Source organism: Bufo gargarizans, chromosome 8 (genome assembly GCF_014858855.1).
Source record: "Bufo gargarizans isolate SCDJY-AF-19 chromosome 8, ASM1485885v1, whole genome shotgun sequence".
NCBI classification, from domain to species: domain Eukaryota; kingdom Metazoa; phylum Chordata; class Amphibia; order Anura; family Bufonidae; genus Bufo; species Bufo gargarizans.
In genome coordinates this window covers 141205647-141223510 of record NC_058087.1, presented here as the reverse complement: position 1 = coordinate 141223510, position 17864 = coordinate 141205647, and the positions used below count along the sequence as shown (strand labels likewise).

The 17864-nt window shown below is 45.0% G+C and overlaps 1 protein-coding gene across 1 annotated transcript in view; it reads right to left on the bottom strand.

Annotated features, from left to right (window-relative positions):
• Positions 1–14882: 14882 nt before the first annotated feature.
• The window catches only part of SMG1 (SMG1 nonsense mediated mRNA decay associated PI3K related kinase), a 106944-nt gene continuing 103962 nt past the window's right edge, over positions 14883–17864 (bottom strand). The window contains 2 exon segments of the mRNA XM_044304119.1: positions 14883–17174; positions 17441–17547. Coding sequence (XP_044160054.1) covers positions 17097–17174; positions 17441–17547 — 185 coding nt within the window. The 3' untranslated portion in view covers positions 14883–17096.

The following is a 17864-nucleotide window of genomic DNA, read 5'->3' as shown; positions in this document are numbered from 1 at the left end:
ACGGATAAAATGAGAGCCACCTATAACCATGATCCATAACTCACAGGGAAGATGAGAGAAGTAAATGCATAGAGCTTCAGAGACTACATATTCAGCTGCATTGACTACCGAGAACTGAATCAATATGAAGGCCGCAGGGGAAGTGATCACATTAGTCTTTAGGAAATCAGCATAGACAGATACCAGCTAATACTGGTGCGGTCCAATCACATCCAGTCCCCACCATCATGGCTTTCAATGTATTTATAGTCCAGGCAATAGTTATATGGCGACATATTTACACCTCTTTACTGACAGTCGTTCTAAAAATGGTGTCCAAGATGTCCAGCTATCGCTTATGTGACAATTTCAAAAGGTGTAAAAAAATACGTGTCACTTCCACTTACATATTCCACGATCATTAAAGGGGTTGTCTCACTTCAGCAAATGGCATTCATCATGTAGACATCATTTTTCTATCGCATTATACACGACTCGTTTCAAGGGGTTACGACCACCCTGCAGTCCAGCAGTGGTGGTTGTGCTTACACACTGTAGGAAAAAGCATCAACCTCTCTTGTGCCTGGGACTGAGCATAGGCTGATGCTTTTTCCTATAAAGTGCAAGCACGGCCACCGCTGCTGGATTACAGGGTGGTCGTAATCCCTAGAAATTAGTATTACACTCACCGGTAATCCGGTTTCCTGGAAGTCTCCATGACACCAAGTCCTGAGATTGACTTCCTTTTGATTGGACAGGAAAAACACAGAGAGGTTAAAAACCCCACCCCCTCCCTACATCGCCAGTGTATTTTAACGAATAACCCCAGGATGAAAGGATCATAGATATGTCACGGAAGGTGTACAGGAAACAAGACAATACAAAATGAATATATGACTCACTGGATCCAAAACTAAGGAACAAAAAGGGAGACCCCTGCATAAGACCTGGCACTCTCCCTGACTGCTCAGCCTATGCGAACATCCCAATGGTAGATGATCGCATATCCTCATACCTCGACTGTATAACACCTGAACACCCTACAATAGTGAGGGGACACGACCACCGGCTCCCTACACTAGACACGGAGGGAGTCAGGGTCACCTGGGATCCAGCAAACAGAAAATCACAAATTAATGTACAACACTTATCTTGTAGAAGACTGGGAAATAGGATCAGCATGCACACACACTCCAGGAAGTTGTATAAACCGCACACTAATGCATTATGGGGAGGAATTTAAAGGGATGCAATCAGTCCAACTACATGACAGCTGAGAGAGGCTAACAAGATGAGGAACTGAAAACCAAAATAAAGAAAGCTCAAGGAGGAGGTTCTGAAAGGCATCTGTCAGAGCTTCTCAGATGTCTGGTTGTGACAAGATAATAGCAGAAAAAAAGGGTGGGATGTATGTGGTGTCATGGAAACTTCCAGGAAACCGGATTACCGGTGAGTGTAATACTCATTTCCCCAGTCGTCTCCATGACACCAAGTCCTGAGAAAATATCAAAGATACTATTAGTGGAAAACGACAGCAGAAAGGACTTTACGTTCAAATCTTAGGTCATCATTGGCAAATATATCTAATCTGTTGTCACGGCTGAGGATGGGGAAAACCCTCAGCCATGAGATGCCAGAAGATGGAGTCGCTGCAAGGCCAGGACAGAGTTCAGGGAGCAGGTCACCTCCTATCATATCCCTAACTCTGACCCTGCCTCCTAGATGTATGAGCTGACCCTGATGGTGGGAGGGCTCATACTCTGGAACCTTGAAGTCCCTACTAGCCCTCAGGGTGGCCCTTAACTAGGAGCAGGGTAAGACGACCTGTTCCTCCTAGGCACGGAGGAACAGGAGTCTCACAGGCCAGGCTACAATAAAGGGGAAACATAAACAACTTATGGCAATGGCAGGTAAATGCAACAAGTATAGCACCTACCTGCCACAGACACAAAGCCTGGAACCCATGCAGACGCGCTGCTGTCCAAAGAACACACACGGACACAGGAACACAGGACCATAAGCTGCAATAAACAAGCATACCAAAAACACACCTTCATAACATCATGTGTGACATAACTTATGACCACAAGGGTGGCCCCCACTGGCTGATGGTGAATTACCAGGAGGATGTCTCCAGCAAAGCATGGCTGAAGAACCCTTCAGCTTCAGGTCTCCAAAGAGGCTTTATAGCCCAAAGTGGCCACACCCACACAGAGACACACAGGAAAGGGAATTAACCCTTCCAACACCAACCAGGGAAGTGAAACCACTTAAAGGGGAATACACACACAAACAGACTGGAACTGTTACCGCCGGCAACGACATGCGTGGAAACCATGTCCTGGGAGTCAGCCAAAAGGCCGAGACACTGCCACCACATGTACAATATAGAACACGTTGCCACGGGCAGCCACCAGTGAAGGGAAGTGTCACGGTGCACACACCTAAACCTCGTGCACACCAAACACATAAAAAGCACACCTACAAAGACAGGTAGCCAGGTGCAACCGCATATACAAACAGCAAGCTGCCACATAAAAATGTTGCCAGCGGCAACCACAGGTGAGGCAACATACTTCAGCCCTCACCTGTGATTGACAACACAACCAAGACCGCAGGCAACTGCATGCGGTTACAGGAGTCACGACCATGACTATGGTCGTGACATCTGTAGTGTTTAGTAAAGGTATGAACTCTTTTCCAGGTTGCTGCTCTGCAAATTTGTTGTAAAGAGGCTGAAGCTTTTTCCGCCCAGGAGGCAGCCATGCCTCTTGTTGAATGTGCTTTTAGAGAAGCCGGGGCATCTTTTCCTTGGACTTTATATGCTTCGGAGATAGCCAGTCTAATCCATCTGGAGATGGAACTTTTTGCTGCTTTTTTCCCCTTATTGGGACCTGAAAACTGGACGAAAAGATTTTTGTCTACTCTCCAATGTCTGGTAGCTTCCAGATATTTTAGGACCGCTCTCCGAACATCTAATGTGTGGTAGGAGATTTCTTGTTAATTTTTGGGATTGTCACAAAATAAAGGAAGAACAATGTCTTTTGATCTATGGAAGGTCGAAACTACCTTTGGGAGGAATGCCAGATCTAATTTGAGAACTAACTTGTCCTGAAACACTGAAAAAAACGGCTCTTGGATGGACAAGGCCTGTAGCTCACAGACTCTTCTGGCAGAAGTTATTGCAACCAGGAAAATAGTTTTGACAGTAAGCCATTTGATGTGGATAGTGTCCATAGGTTCAAACGGATCAGAGGTTAGACCCGCCAGTACCGTATTGAGATTCCATGGAGCCACCGTGTTTTTAATCGTAGGTCTGATCCTATCCGCTGCCTTAAGGAATCTAGATATCCAAGGATGTTCTGTTAGCTTGGTATTATAAAGGCCTTCCTGAAGGAATTCTAGGATTAGTGGGATACTGGCCCTGAACCGGTCGAAGGAGTTTCCTGACCAATCAGCAAATTTCCCCCATATTTTTAGATACTTGTCATTGGTACTTTGTTTTCTGCTCAGGAGTAAAGTGTTCACTACTTTCTTGGATAACCCTAACTTTAATAAATTGGATTCTTTAGAATCCAGGCTGTTAACTTTAGTATTTTCAGCTCTGGGTGAGTAATGGGTCCCTGACTTAGAAGGTCTGGCCTCAGAGGTAGAAGGAGAGGGGCTTCTATGCTGAGGGCTTTTAATAGCGAAAACCAACTTCTCTTGGGCCAAAAGGGAGTTATCAGGTTTAGCGTACAACTCTCCTTCAGAAACTTCTGCAGCACTCTGGGGATAAGTGGAAAAGGAGGGAATGCGTAAACTAAATTTGTTGTCCAATTTTGGTTGAAGGCGTCTACTGCCAGAGGATGATCCCTGGGGTTAAGGGAGAAGAACTGATTTAACTGATGATTCTTCCTGGATGCAAACAGGTCCACTGTCGGTCTGCCCCATTTCTTTGTAGTAGATGATATCTTGTGCCTCCCTGGTGTTGGATAAATGGCCACTGCAGTAGCGTTGTCCGAGTAAATTAGGACGTGACATCCCGCTGACAACCGACTCGTGTGTTTTAGTGCCTCCCAAATTGCCCTCAGTTCTATGAAATTTGAGGATTGATGTTTTACATAACTCTTCCATGTTCCCTGGACAAACGCTCCCCAACCGTGGAGGCTCGCATCCGTTGTGATTACTAGCGGTAGTTCTTATGCCAAAAATATCCCATTCTTTAGGTTGGTTTCGTTGAGCCACCAATTCAGTGACTTTTTCACTTTTGGATCTAAGAATATTCGTCTCTCTAGAGTCGATTGCGATCTGTTCCACTTGGCTAAAATGAATTTTTGGAGTGGCCTTAGATGAAACTGTGCCCAGGCTACTGCTGGGATGCATGCTGAAAGACTTCCTAACACTTTCATGGCCTGCCGGACGGAACAGAATTTCTCTTTCTTGAAATTCCTTAAGGTTGTTTGAAGTTTCATTATCTTTTGAGGTGGAAGAAAGGATCTTTGGGAACTTGTGTTTAAAGTTACACCCAAAAATATCTTCTGTCTGTCTGGGATTAAATCAGATTTTTCCCAATTGATTAGCCAACCTAGGCTCTGTAGATGGTCCAGGACCAACCTGAGATGGATTTCCAGGGTAGTTATGTTGTCTGCAACAGGTCGTCCACATAAGGGATCACACAGATTGCCTTTTCTCTCAGGATAGCTATGGCTTCCGCCATTACCTTTGTAAAAACTCTTGGGGCTGAAGAGATTCTGAAGGGGAGACACTTTAACTGAAAGTGTTTAATGTGTCCCTCTAATTCTATTGCAAACCTTAGGAATTTCCTTGATGACCTGTGTATTGGGACATGATAGTAGACATCCCTTAAGTCTATTGTGGCCATCACTGCATCCTTTTTTATAAGCTCCACTGCAGACTTCAGAGTTTCCATTTTGAATTTTTGGTATCTCACGTATTTGTTTAGGTATTTTAACCCCTTAAGAACTCTTGTGCCCTGGTACTTAAGGACACGGCGTACATGTACGCCCTGTGTATTTTCAATCACTGCCGCGTGCCGGGCGGTGATCGGAACCCCGTGCCTGCTCAAATCATTGAGCAGGCACTTGGGGCAAATGCGCCGGGGGGTCCGGTGACCCCCCCATGTATGCGATCGCAGAAAACTGCAGGTCAATTCAGACCTGCGGTTTTCTGCGTTTCCGGGTTATTCGGGTCTCTGAAGACCCGATAACCCGGAACAGGATGGTGATGGTGGTGTGATTTCACCCCACCAATCACCATCCAGCGATCCTGAGTGGTGATGGTGACATCACCACTCAGGATCGCTTTCTGATTGGTCTGTGGGCGGTCCGGCGGCAGATTCAAAAGAGGCAGGCGCTCCTCTCTTCTTCCTTTTGTGTTCCAGAGCAGAGGAGAGAGGAGCTGCCTGCACGTGTGTCTGCCATAGCTGCCAGCACCCCGATCTGTGCCCCCAGGACCCAATCCCTGCCCCCAGCACCCCATCAGGTACATAGGGACAGCATAGGGAAAGTTTGGGTTAGGCAGGGGAAAAAAAAGGGAAAGTTAGTTTGTGAACTTTGATTGCATCACCCCAAGTTAGGGTGTCTGGGGTCCACAGCACAGCTGTGTGACCCTAGACCCCCCAGGGGTGCTGCCACTTTCCCCTTCGGACGGTTGATCAGCAGCTTTGAATTTTTTTCCCCACATTTTTTGCCCTTTTTTATATATATATATTTTTTGTTAGTTTTAGGGTGAGTTCGTGAACACCCGTGTCCCCACACACATGCACACCAAATAAAGAGTTACACACACGCACATATACACGCAGACACACACTCCCCTATGGCCCGCCGGATGTTCTCGGCCGAGGAGGCATACGCCCAGCTTGCCTCCGACTCCGAGAGTCCCAGTGAGGATGAGGATGACCCCACATTCCTGTTGTCATCCACGTCCTCCTCATCATCTAGCGATGATGATGAGCCAACAAGGCGGCGGAGACCGCCATGTTAGGGACCCTGTGGCCCAGCCTAGTACGAGCAGCTCTGGGGCTTGTACTGGTTTCCTGGCCCACCAGTTAAATCCACTGGAGCACCCTGCCGGTGAACTAGTCTGGTGTAGCCCAGAGCGATACGAGCCCGTGATTCCCGATTTTGTAGGCCAATCAGGAATCCAGATTTCCACAGTGGGCTACATTGAATATGACTTTTTTTGTCATTTTTTCAGTGCCCCACTGGTAAATCTGATGGTGGAGCAGATGAATCTGTACACCCAACAGTTCGTTGCTCAGCACCCGGGCTCCTTTTTGGCCAGGCCCGGTGGCTGGACGCCGGTCAGTGCAGCCGAAATTAGGACATTTTGGGGCCTTGTGCTGCATATGGGCCTGGTCAAGAAACCCAGTGCCAGGCTGTACTGGAGTGGGGACGTCCTATACCAGGCCCCACTTTACAGTACGGCCATGACACGCTCCCGGTTTGAGGCCATCCGGAAATGTCTGCATTATTCCGATAATGCAGCATGTTCCCCTCCCCCGAGGTGATCCTGCCCATGACAGTCTGTATAAGATACGGCCGGTCATAAATCACTTTGGGGCCAAATTCATGGAGGCCTATGTACCTGGAAGGGAGGTCGAGGTTGATGAGTCGCTCATTGCGTTCAAGGGGAGACTCATTTTCCGCCAGTATGTGCCCTCCAAGCGGGCGAGGTATGGCGTGAAGCTATACAAAATTTGTGAGAGTACCTCAGGGCACACTTACAAATTTCGTGTATACGAGGGGCGAGATTCCCGGATTCAACCCCCAGAATGTCCCCCCACTCTAGGTGTTACCGGGAAACTTGTGTGGGACCTTATGCACCCACTGCTGGATAAGGGTTACCACCTGTACGTGGATAACTTTTATACCAGTATCCCCTTGTTCCAGTCCCTTGCCGCCAGATCCACGTCCGCTTGTGGGACCGTGCGGAAAAATCAACACGGCCTCCCTGCCCACCCCCTCCAGGTACATATCCCCAGGGGTGAGACCCGTGCCCTTACCACTGGAAACCTGTTGCTGGTCAGGTATAAGGACAAGAGGGATGTCCTTATGCTGTCCACAATTCATGGTAACGGCATCACCCCTGTCCCTGTGGCGAGGTACCGCGGCAACGGTCCTCAAGCCCGATTGTATCGTCGACTACAATCGGTATATGGGAGGAGTTGATCTCTCGGATCAAGTCCTCAAGCCATATAACACCATGCGCAAAACCCGGGCATGGTACAAAAAAGTTGCGGTCTACTTGGTACAGGTTGCCATGTACAACTCTTTTGTACTATCCCAAAGCGCTGGCAGCACAGGGACATTCCTCCAGTTCTATGAGGAAGTCCTCAAGGCCCTGATCTTTTCGGACCGGGAAAGAGCAGGCCGGAGTACCTCGGGAACTGTAGGCGCCCGGATCGTCCCTGGCCAACACTTTCCAGGTGTGGTCCCCCATACTGGAAAGAAAGGGACGAACCCAAAAAAAGTGCAGAGAGTGTGTCGCAGGAGGGGGATACGGAAGGACACGACTACTCAGTGCGACACGTGCCCCGATCATCCGGGCCTCTGCATTGACGGTTGCTTCAGGGAGTACCACACTTCCATGGAGTACTAAATTTATATCCCAATTTAGCAGCGACATCGGATAAAAAAAACTGGTTCTCAGACTTGAGACACTAAAACTAAAATAATTTATTAAAAGCAGACATTAGGTATTGCCGCGTCGGTAATCTCCTCTATAAAAATGTCCCATGACCTAACCCCCCAGATTAACACTGTCCAGAAAAAAAAAAAAAAAAAGTGCAAAAAATGTTTTTTTTTTTGTCACCTTACATAATAAAAAGTTTAATAGCAAGCGATCAAAAAGTCATATAGCCCCCAAAATAGTGCCAATAAAGCAGTCCGCTCATCCCGCTAAAAATTAGCCCCCACATAAGATAATTAGATAAAAAAAAAAAAGACACTTAGACTTTAGAGATACCCCAAAAAAAATTGTATCAAAAAAGATAATATAGTCTAAAACCTAAATAATTGTAAGACTTATTAGGTATTGCCGCGTCCGTAAGAATCTCCTCTATAACAATATCCCATGACCTAACCCCCCAGATTAACAGGGTTAAAAAAAAAGCTATTTTTGGCACTTTTCCATTTCAATCCGTTTTTTCCGGTAACAAAACAAAGGTTAACAACCAAACAAAACTTAAAATTTATTACCCTGATACTGCAGTTTACAAAAACGCCACATTTGTGGTCGTAAACTGCTGTATCCGTAAAAGGGAGGCCGCAAAAGGAAAGGACCGACATGGTTTCTGGAAGGCTGATTTTGATGGCCTTTTTTATTGACACCATATCCCTTTTGAAGTCCCCCTGATGCACCCTAGAGTAAAAACTCCCTAAAAGTGACACCATCTAAGAAACTACACCCCTCAAGGTATTCAAAACTGATTATACAAACTTGATTAACCCTTTAGGTGTTCAACAATTAATGGCAAATTGAGATGAAATTTCAGATGTTAAATTTTTGGTAACCTTGCCTCACAAAAATGTAATAGAGCAACCAAAAATCATATTTACCCTAAAAATAGTCCCCCAAAAAATGCCACCTTATCCCGTAGTTTCCAAAATGGGGTCACTTTTAGGGAGTTTCTACTCCAGGGGTGCATCAGGGGGGGTTGAAACAGGACACGGTGTAAATAAACCGGCGCACCTTTCCCTCTGCGCCCCGCTGTGTGGCCGTACAGTAGTGTACGACCACATATTGGGTGTTTCTGTAAACGGCAGAGTCAGGGCAATAAAGATACAGTCTTGTTTGGCTGTTAAACCTTGGTTTGTTAGTGGAAAAAATGGGTTAAAATGGAAAATAAGGCAAAAAAATGAAATTTTCAAATTTCATCCCCATTTGCCAATAACTCTTGTGCAACACCTAAAGGGTTAACGACGTATGTAAAATCAGTTTTGAATACCTTGAGGGGTGTAGATTCTTAGATGGGGTCACTTTTAGGGAGTTTCTACTCTAGGGGTGCATCGGGGGGCTTCAAATGGGACATGGTGTAAATAAACCAGTCCATAAAAATCAGCATTCCAAAAACCAAACGGCGCACCTTTCACTCTACGCCCCGCTGTGTGGCAGTACAGTAGTTTATGGCCACATATTGGGTGTTTCTGTAAACGGCAGAGTCAGGGCAATAAAGATACAGTCTTGTTTGGCTGTTAACCCTTGCTTTGTTAGTGGAAAAAATGGGTTAAAATGAAAAATTAGACAAAAAAAAATGTAATTCTCAAATTTCATCCCCATTTGCCAATAACTCTTGTGCAACACCTAAAGGGTTAACGACGTATGTAAAATCAGTTTTGAATACCTTAAGGGGTGTAGTTTCTTAGATGGGGTCATTTTTGGGTGGTTTCTATTATGTAAGTTTCGCAAAGTGACTTCAGACCTGAACTGGTCCCTAAAAATTGAGTTTTTGTAAATTTCTGAAAAATTTCAAGATTTGCTTATAACCTCCCCAAAAAATAAAATATCATTCCCAAAATAATTCAAACATGAAGTAGACATATAGGGAATGTAAAGTCATCACAATTTTGGGGGGTATTACTATGTATTACAGAAGTAGAGAAACTGAAACTTTGAAATTTGCAAATTTTTTCAAATTTTTGTTAAATTAGGTATTTTTTGGTGCAAGAAAAAATATATTTTTGGACTTCATTTTACCAGTGTCATGAAGTACAATATGTGACGAAAAAACAAATCTCAGAACGGCCTGGATAAGTCAAAGCGTTTTAAAGTTAACAGCACTTAAAGTGACACTGGTCAGATTAGCAAAAAATCCCCTGGTCCTAAGGTGTAATAAGGCTGTGTCCTTAAGGGGTTAAATTTATTATCACTCTAGGATTTCCAGTTTTTTTTTTTTTATGATGGAGACGGGAATAGAATCCCATTCCTGTCTGATTTTCTGGGACGGGTTCTATCGCGGCCAAGCTTAACAAGTTTTTTATGTCGTTTTTTAAGGTACCGACTTGACATGGGGGAAGGGTAGTGACAACAAATTTCTGTGGAGGGGGAGAGAGTAGTTCTATTAAATAGCCCTCTTCTATAATATTTAGTATCCATGCGCTGTTTGTTATGTGCTCCCAAGATTTTTGGAAGGAGCTGAGCCTTCCCCCCCCACTGGTATGGCGTCATTGCTTGCTGTTGGAGGTGGAGGCTTCAGCACGATTCGGGTTGAAGAGGAAATTTCTTCCCCTGCCTCCCTTCGCATAGCTCCACCTACCGGTCTTTCCTTTATCTTTTTTATTCTCAGGCTGAAAAGGTCGGTCACGAAAGGGCTGCCTTTTTTGTTTATACCTTTCCTCTGGGAAACCCCTTTTTTTATTTGTCGCATTCTCTAGGATTTTAACTAAATCCTCTCCAAAGACATACTGACCGTGGAAGGGGAGTGCGATTAATTTATTTTTAGAAGTGATGTCTCCCGACCACGCTTTAAGCTATAACGCCCGTCTCGCTGTATTGGATAGAACGGCTGTTCGGGCGGACAGTTTAACAGATTCTGCTGCTGCGTCTGCTAGAAAAGAGGTTGCCATCTTTAATAGGGGCAAGCTCTCTAATATTTGTTCGCGAGGTGTCTTATTGACTAGATGCATCTCCAATTGTTCTAGCCATAAGTTTAGTGTTCTGGCTACACAAGTTGAGGCAACGCCCGGTTTGAGAAGGGCCGCCGTAGTCTCCCAGGTCTTTCTTAAGAGACTCTCCGCTTTCCTATCTAGAGGATCTTTTAGCTGTGCTGAGTCCTCAAAAGGTAGAGCCGTATGCTTTGCCACCTTAGCCACTGGTGCGTCTACTTTAGGTAAAGTCTCCCAGTCAGTGCAGTCCTCTGGACTAAACGAGTAGAGCCTTTTAATTCCCCTTGGAATAAAGGATCCCTTGTCTGGTTTCTCCCACTCAGAGCGTATTAATTTCTGGACACTATCTGGTACTGGAAAAACCGCTTTCTTCCTTTCTCCTAGTCCCTCGAAAATTTCTTGTTGGGTTGATTTTGGAGTCTTTGGCATTTCCATCTGAATGGTAGCCCTAATGGCCCTGATAAGCTCGTCAAGGTCTTCTGAATGAAACAGAAAACGTTTGTATTCACCCTCTTCATCTGAGGATGCGGGGTGTTTTTGTACTGACTCAGAGTCTTAAACCGCCAGTCCCTCAGAGTCTGAGTCCAAGATATGTGACCTATTACTACGGGTGTCCTGAGGAGGAGTAATTTTTGGGGGAGTTGGTTCCTTAGCCGTTAAGGCCAGCTGAACCTCCTCTTTAACTACTTTCCTAATATCTTCAAGTAGGCTGGAAGATTCGGATTTGACGACACTGGATGTACATACTTTACACATGGGTTTAGATCCTGTGTTAGACAGTAGTTTACAGCAAATACCACATTTCCTAGTTTTTTTTGTGGTAGTAGCCGAATCCTTTTCTCCCTGTAAAGTTAAGGGAGGAAAAGGAGGAGCAGACCGAACCAGCAATACATAGCATGTGCCAGAGAGCAGGCTACTCTCAGTCCCTGGGTTTGATGCAGGCTCTGTTCCAGAGCCCAGCATGAGGGGGGTACTCATCTTGACTCCTGACCGCTTCCAGGGGCGCACCTCGAGAAGAGTAAGCCGCGCTATGCAGGGCGCCATTGTACAGGTCCTGTGAGGTTTTATAGCGTCCTTTACCCTCCAGGACCTGTGGCGCATGTTGATGACGTCAGGACGCTTGCTCCGCCCCCGGTGTCTGACGTCACCCGCCTGCCGGAAGGGACACATCTCAGTGCCGATCCGCCGTATCTTCAGTTTTCCCCTCTGCATTAAGCCCTCCTGGGCCACCGCAGAGGGAATCTTCGCAGGGGGGCATACCGCTTATGCGCCCGAGCCCAGGCCTAACCGGAGGGAGGAAGGAGAGCTGCCCTGCAGATCCGACCTCGGCCTGAAGGAAAAAAATCCAGGTGAGCCTGTTAGAGCTCCATGCACCTCTCCTGCTTCCTATCCTGATGGGACAGGAAAAACACTGGCGATGTAGGGAGGGGGTGGGGTTTTTAACCTCTGTTTTTCCTGTCCAATCAGAAGGAAGGAAGTCAATCTCAGGACTTGGTGTCATGGAGACGACTGGGGAAAAGAGCAATATATAGTGTCATGAAAAAAATTTTAAATTGATAATGAATCTAGCCAGCAAAGGTGGCAATATAGACAATCACAGCACATTAGTAAGTGCCTTGTATTAACTTTCCCTACATGATAAATGCCATTTGCAAAATGAAAAAATAAAATAAAAAATCACCTAGAAAACAATGTGATTGAGTTGAGATTGGTGGTGCCACCTTTATTTTAGGTTCTGCAGTAGGGTATATAATGAGGCAGGGTCACATGTATACTGGGTGGCATCCCCCCTTGCTGAGATGCAGGCAGCCACTCTGGCATGGTAATGGTCATACAGATGCTGGATATCCTCCTGTGCTGTCATTCCAAGATCTTTTAACTTGGACCTGTAGTTCAGCCAAGGAAGTTGTTGTGCATGAAAGATCCATTGTCCCCATACATTCTTGATGGGGGAGAGATCTGGTCATGGAGCTGCTGGATACCCTGAAGAGCACGTTGTAAGGTGTGCGAAATATTTTTATGGAACACCACATCTCCAGAGTCAAAAAAGGCAGTAGGACTTAACACCTGGTGTCAGCCCTGTGTGCCTCCGCACTACACATGATGGCTGTATCTGCTCTCCGGCCCTCCTGCTACCTCTGTGGCCATCAGTTGTTCAGTGATGAATACAGGTTCTGCCTTGGTACTAATGATGGCCTCATCAGAGATCTCAGGAGAACCCCTACTGTCATCATGCATAGTCTGGAGACATCCAGGACCAACACCAGCCATCATGGTGTGGGGTATGGTTGAGTAAAGCGAACTTTGGATCATAGATCCGAAGTCGCTTTGGTTAAAATTTCATTTGAATGCTGTATGAAGACCCGTCTCCGTACAGAATTCAAATGTATGCTCTCCGGGAAGGTGAAAATGCTGGTACCTCAGTTTAAATTTTTTTTTTCAAATTGAAAAATCAAAGTCCGAAGTTATTCACCAAAGTCTCGCGTGACTTCGGAGACAACGAATTTCACTCCTCTGGAGCCCATACATTTGAATGCTGTAGAGACAGATCTCCGTACAGCATTCAAATGAAGTTTTAACGGAAGCAACTTCGGACCTATGACCCGTAGCTCGCTTCGCTCAACATCAATGTGGGGATATCATTAGCTACCATGGATGTTCCCCATCTGGTATCCATGGAGGAAACTGAACAGCCTTCAGCATGTCCAGAAAATCGTGAAACAAATCCTACTGCCATTTTTGACTCGAGACGTGGTGTTCCAACAAGAAAACACCACCCACACACTGCGGGCACTACACAACATGCTCTTCATAGTATCCAGCAGCTCCCTGGGCCAGCTCAATAGTCAAATCTCTCCCCCAGTGAGATTGTCTGGGACTGGATGGAGCGATGGATCTCCCATGCACAGCAGCCAAAAAACCACCTTGGCTGAACTACAGCTCCAAGTTGAAAGCTCTTGATGACCATCTGTATCACAACAAGGGGAGATGCCACCCAGTATTAATGTGACCCTGCCTCATCATATACCCTGCTGCAGAACCCCAAATAAAGGGTGTACACCACCTTGTGTGTAAAAGTTTATCAATCTAATTTGTGAGTTATAACCTCCCATCTGATCCTCAGCTGTTGTCATGTGACCAACACTGACTCTCCATACTGAAGTGTGCATACTATTGTTTTATGCGTTTTATCAGAGATACTGTTGTAAGTACAATAAATCTTTGCACGTGACGGTGGCAGTCTGGGCTTTACTATTGTTGCGACCTTTAATTACCCACAGGAGTGTTGGAGAGAGGAGGGATCCTCGGGTATACCCCTTGCAGATCCTTCCCCGTGCCTTTTGTAACCCGTACCAAGAAGGGAGGAGGTGCATCAAGCAGCGCGGTTTTCCACTTTCTTGATTTACTGACTCTCCAAATAACACGGCATCTTATGTGTGGACAGAAAGTCAGTTTCTCTATGGGAGCCTCAATGTCAGAGAAACTGACGTCAGAGATCAGAGTCACTGGTAAGATTATCTTCACTACAATTTACACCATGTACCATTCTACTGGGCCAGAGAATAAAGATTTTTGTGTGAGTGTTTCTTTAAATAGAAGTTTCATCGGATTGGGTGATCAACAGTATAATTCATTAGACTGGAAACAGACGTGTGGATTTGGATGTAGTGGAACCAGCAGGAAGTATTATCTCCTTATTTGATGTTTCCAATTCCTTACGACTCTACTCCTAACATGGCTGAGAAAAACTGCACCAAAAACCGCACGTGTGATTTCAGCCCTACACAGTATTCGAAAGAGGAGAAACTCAAGCATTAGCACAGGGGCAGACTGGAAATGTAAAAAAAAAAAAAAAAGTGGCCCCATGTTGTAGATGTGTCCAAATCGACAGAAGGCAGGACAACAGCAATGCTGTAGTGCAGCACAAAATACTGCCCTAGGAAAACCAAACACTACAGTGCAGCATAAAATACTGCTCTATCACCAGCGTGAGGATGGTGATACAGCTGAATTCAGGAAGGCACCTGCAACTGCTGGCCAGGCCAAAAGTACCTGATGCTCCTAGCATTACTAATCAGATCTTTATGTAACTGGACAGTGGCCATGAGGAGGGCTTGGATGACCCCCTGTGCACTGGCCCACTGGGAGATTTCCCCATAAGGTCTATGGCCAGTCTGCCCCTGCAAGACCTTTGAGAGTCCAAAGACACCAGAAGATTGTACTCCATGTAAGTAAAGCAAAGCATTTTTATTTTAGGACTGAACGCCATCCAGTTATCAAAAACTAATACAGTTTAATAAGGAAGTATGTAACTTTATTTCAACATTAAGATTCCGATTCTTCATAGACCTTTGTATCTGAAAGCAGAAATGTAATATTACAGGTGTCCGTGAAGTGCATTAATGTCAACGTTTCCCAGGAAATTAAATGGAACAGTCTTTCCTCACTTTATCTACACCTTACAAGGATTTTTGTTAATAGTAAAAGTGGCTCAAAAAAAAAAAAAAAAAAAAAAAAAAATCTGTTATTCCTTTACATAGAATTCTGACGGACAAAGTCTTACCATCACCCTTTTAAGTAATGTCTGCTGGTACACAAAACGGCATGCATTACTCAGCATTTATAAACTCTTAGCGGCCAGAGTAAAACACGACTGCCATCCCTACACTGACAGGTACACTAACCGCAACATTACAACTTTTTACGTGAATTCTGTTAATACTTTAGGTTTGGTGAAGGGGAAGGGCGGGAAGAGCGGAAAAAAAAAAAAAGTGAAAAAATTCTCAAACTGATTAAATGGTCTCGTCAGAGGCCGAGGGGGAGCTGAAACAGATTTTGCCACCACGTGCTGTAGTCCTCCCTGACGGGGAACGTTAAAGGTCATGAAATATTGCTGGTAACGTAGTTAGCGGTTTGATGGCAGTTGCTGGTTGAATCGAGATTCTCCCTAAACAGACAGAATATGTGCTCTTAGTAATATCCAGTATCATCAGATGGCAGATCAATTGGCTTTCACGCTGGGACTTATTCTCAGGGACCACACCAAATGAATAAATCACATACACAGGAACACAATGGCAATTAAAATTAAATTATGCAGATGGGAAATTAACTAAAGGGAAGAACATAAAAATAGCACAAAAAAGGGAGTTCAACAGTGTTCATTTAAAGTCATCAAGATTTACAACAAATCCCTACCGGCTATGGCATAACTAGCTAAATGAAGGATAGTACGGTTCACCTCTGATTGGACAGCTCGTGGGTGGTCATGTGTATGCAATGTCCTACAGAACGTCGGAGGTAAAAGCAAAAGAGACGATCAGTAAATTGAAATTTCTATACGTATATCTAAAGCAGTTTAAGAAAACCTGTGTCTTTGGGGATCCATGTGTCTTTTCAAATGAGAAAAAAAAAGTTAAAAAAAAGATGAAAAATAGAAAAATCACGCATGAGTTGGAGCCATATAACTGAATAAGCACCGCTTCAGAATGGACACTGCTAATGCGGGCAAGGAATCTCAATTCACACATACTGGGAAAAGTATGAAAAACTCTCACATTGTGAATTTTCCACTACTGCAGTCTACCTCCACCAGAATTGTGTTAAAAAACTGGAAAAATAACTATAAACGAGCGGTTTTCTGATCGGAAGAACACGTTGTGGTTTCAATGTACAGTGCTGATCCCTTCAGGAGAGGATGTGGACACTGCTAGGTCTATCCATAGGGAATCATCTACATGAATGGTTTTGAAAGCTCTAAGTTTTATTTGGATTTCTGCCCAACTAGCGAACGTACATAGAGTAAAAGCTGACTACTGAGTGAGAAGTACAAGAAAATAACAAGTCTTCCTAACCTACGAGAATTTAGGGGAAGAAAAGAATGGAGAACAAGGCTTTTTCTTCTTCTCAGAAGTCCACCTAACTTCACAATTCTGTTCTTTGGCTGCTTCTTTTCAGCTATGTTTTTTTTTTATGCAAGGCATGCTTCATCTCCTAGCCTCGTCTGTGCTAAACTGGTCAACTCAACCAATAATGTTGCCGAGCAACAAGAGTAACCCCAAGAAACTGACAGCATCTTCTTCACAGCAAATCCTTGATGGCCCCAGTTTTCCCCCCTTTACGAACAGGGTTTAGCATTTCCTCAATTGTTGACAGGGTCACATGGAAGAGAGTTCTGGATCACCATGCTGTCTGGAGGATACCAATTTCTTTCTGCAGCCATTTGTCAGACTTATTGTCAGATCTTCCGTAGCAGAAAGACAATCACGTTAACCAGACGGTGAGCGTTATACTCTGTGCCCTGGGGATTGCTGACCATTGATGTTTAACATTTCTCTGGGTGCAGCGTTCTTGTGGGATTCCTTTTCCCACTGCACCAGGATTTCCTAGATTAAGCCCCCAGTATACATCGCCACCGGCCTTGGCGCGGCTGTGGATGCCTGAGACTTGAGTGATTCTGGTGGATTTCGGACTGTGCTGAACCAGGCTTGTTTGCAGTCTTCTTTCTCACACCCAAGCTGTCCAACCTTCATACAGCTGAGCCAGGTTATCTAGGTTTGTTGCCTCCTTAATCACAAAGTCCACCTAAAATAAACATAGAAAAGCGAACTGGTAAGCCAGGACAATCTACACTAGGAACACTAACTGTATTTATATTTATTCGCTGCTCTCCATAGATTTCAATGGAGACAGATGCACATCTGAAGGGCAGGTCTTCTCCTCTAGGCCCAAGCTCAGGCCTGACCGATCAGCATGCATGTGTATGCAGACAGCCTAAGGCCACACAAGTTTTTCTTTCAGTCTCATTAAGAAATATCAGCCACCATCGTGCTTTTTATTTCTAAAAGTACCTGCTCGGCTACAGACATCCTCCTGTTAGGATCCACATCTCTTCCCTCCAGCTTGGCTTTCACACGTTTCCACACACTGACGGCATAAGAATTACGTTCTTGCACAGCTGAAAGAGGGAGGCAAAAAAAAAAAAAAGAATTAAAGATCTCATTTTGTTTATAAGGTCTCCTTGACTATTTGTGCAGATGTTCTTGCGGATCTGTGCTGTGGATCGGCTAAAATAAAAAAAACTCACCTTCCTAATCTTCGGCTGCTCCAGTGGTAATGCTCACTTAGTCACCCTAGCCATCCAGAGATAAGATGGTGATCACGTGTGTACATGAAGAATCATTGCTGAAGGCCAGGACAGATAGACCGGTCAAGCTTTACCATAGAAGCATCAGAAAATTGGGGAGGTGATCACAGTGTATATGCCGAACGTAC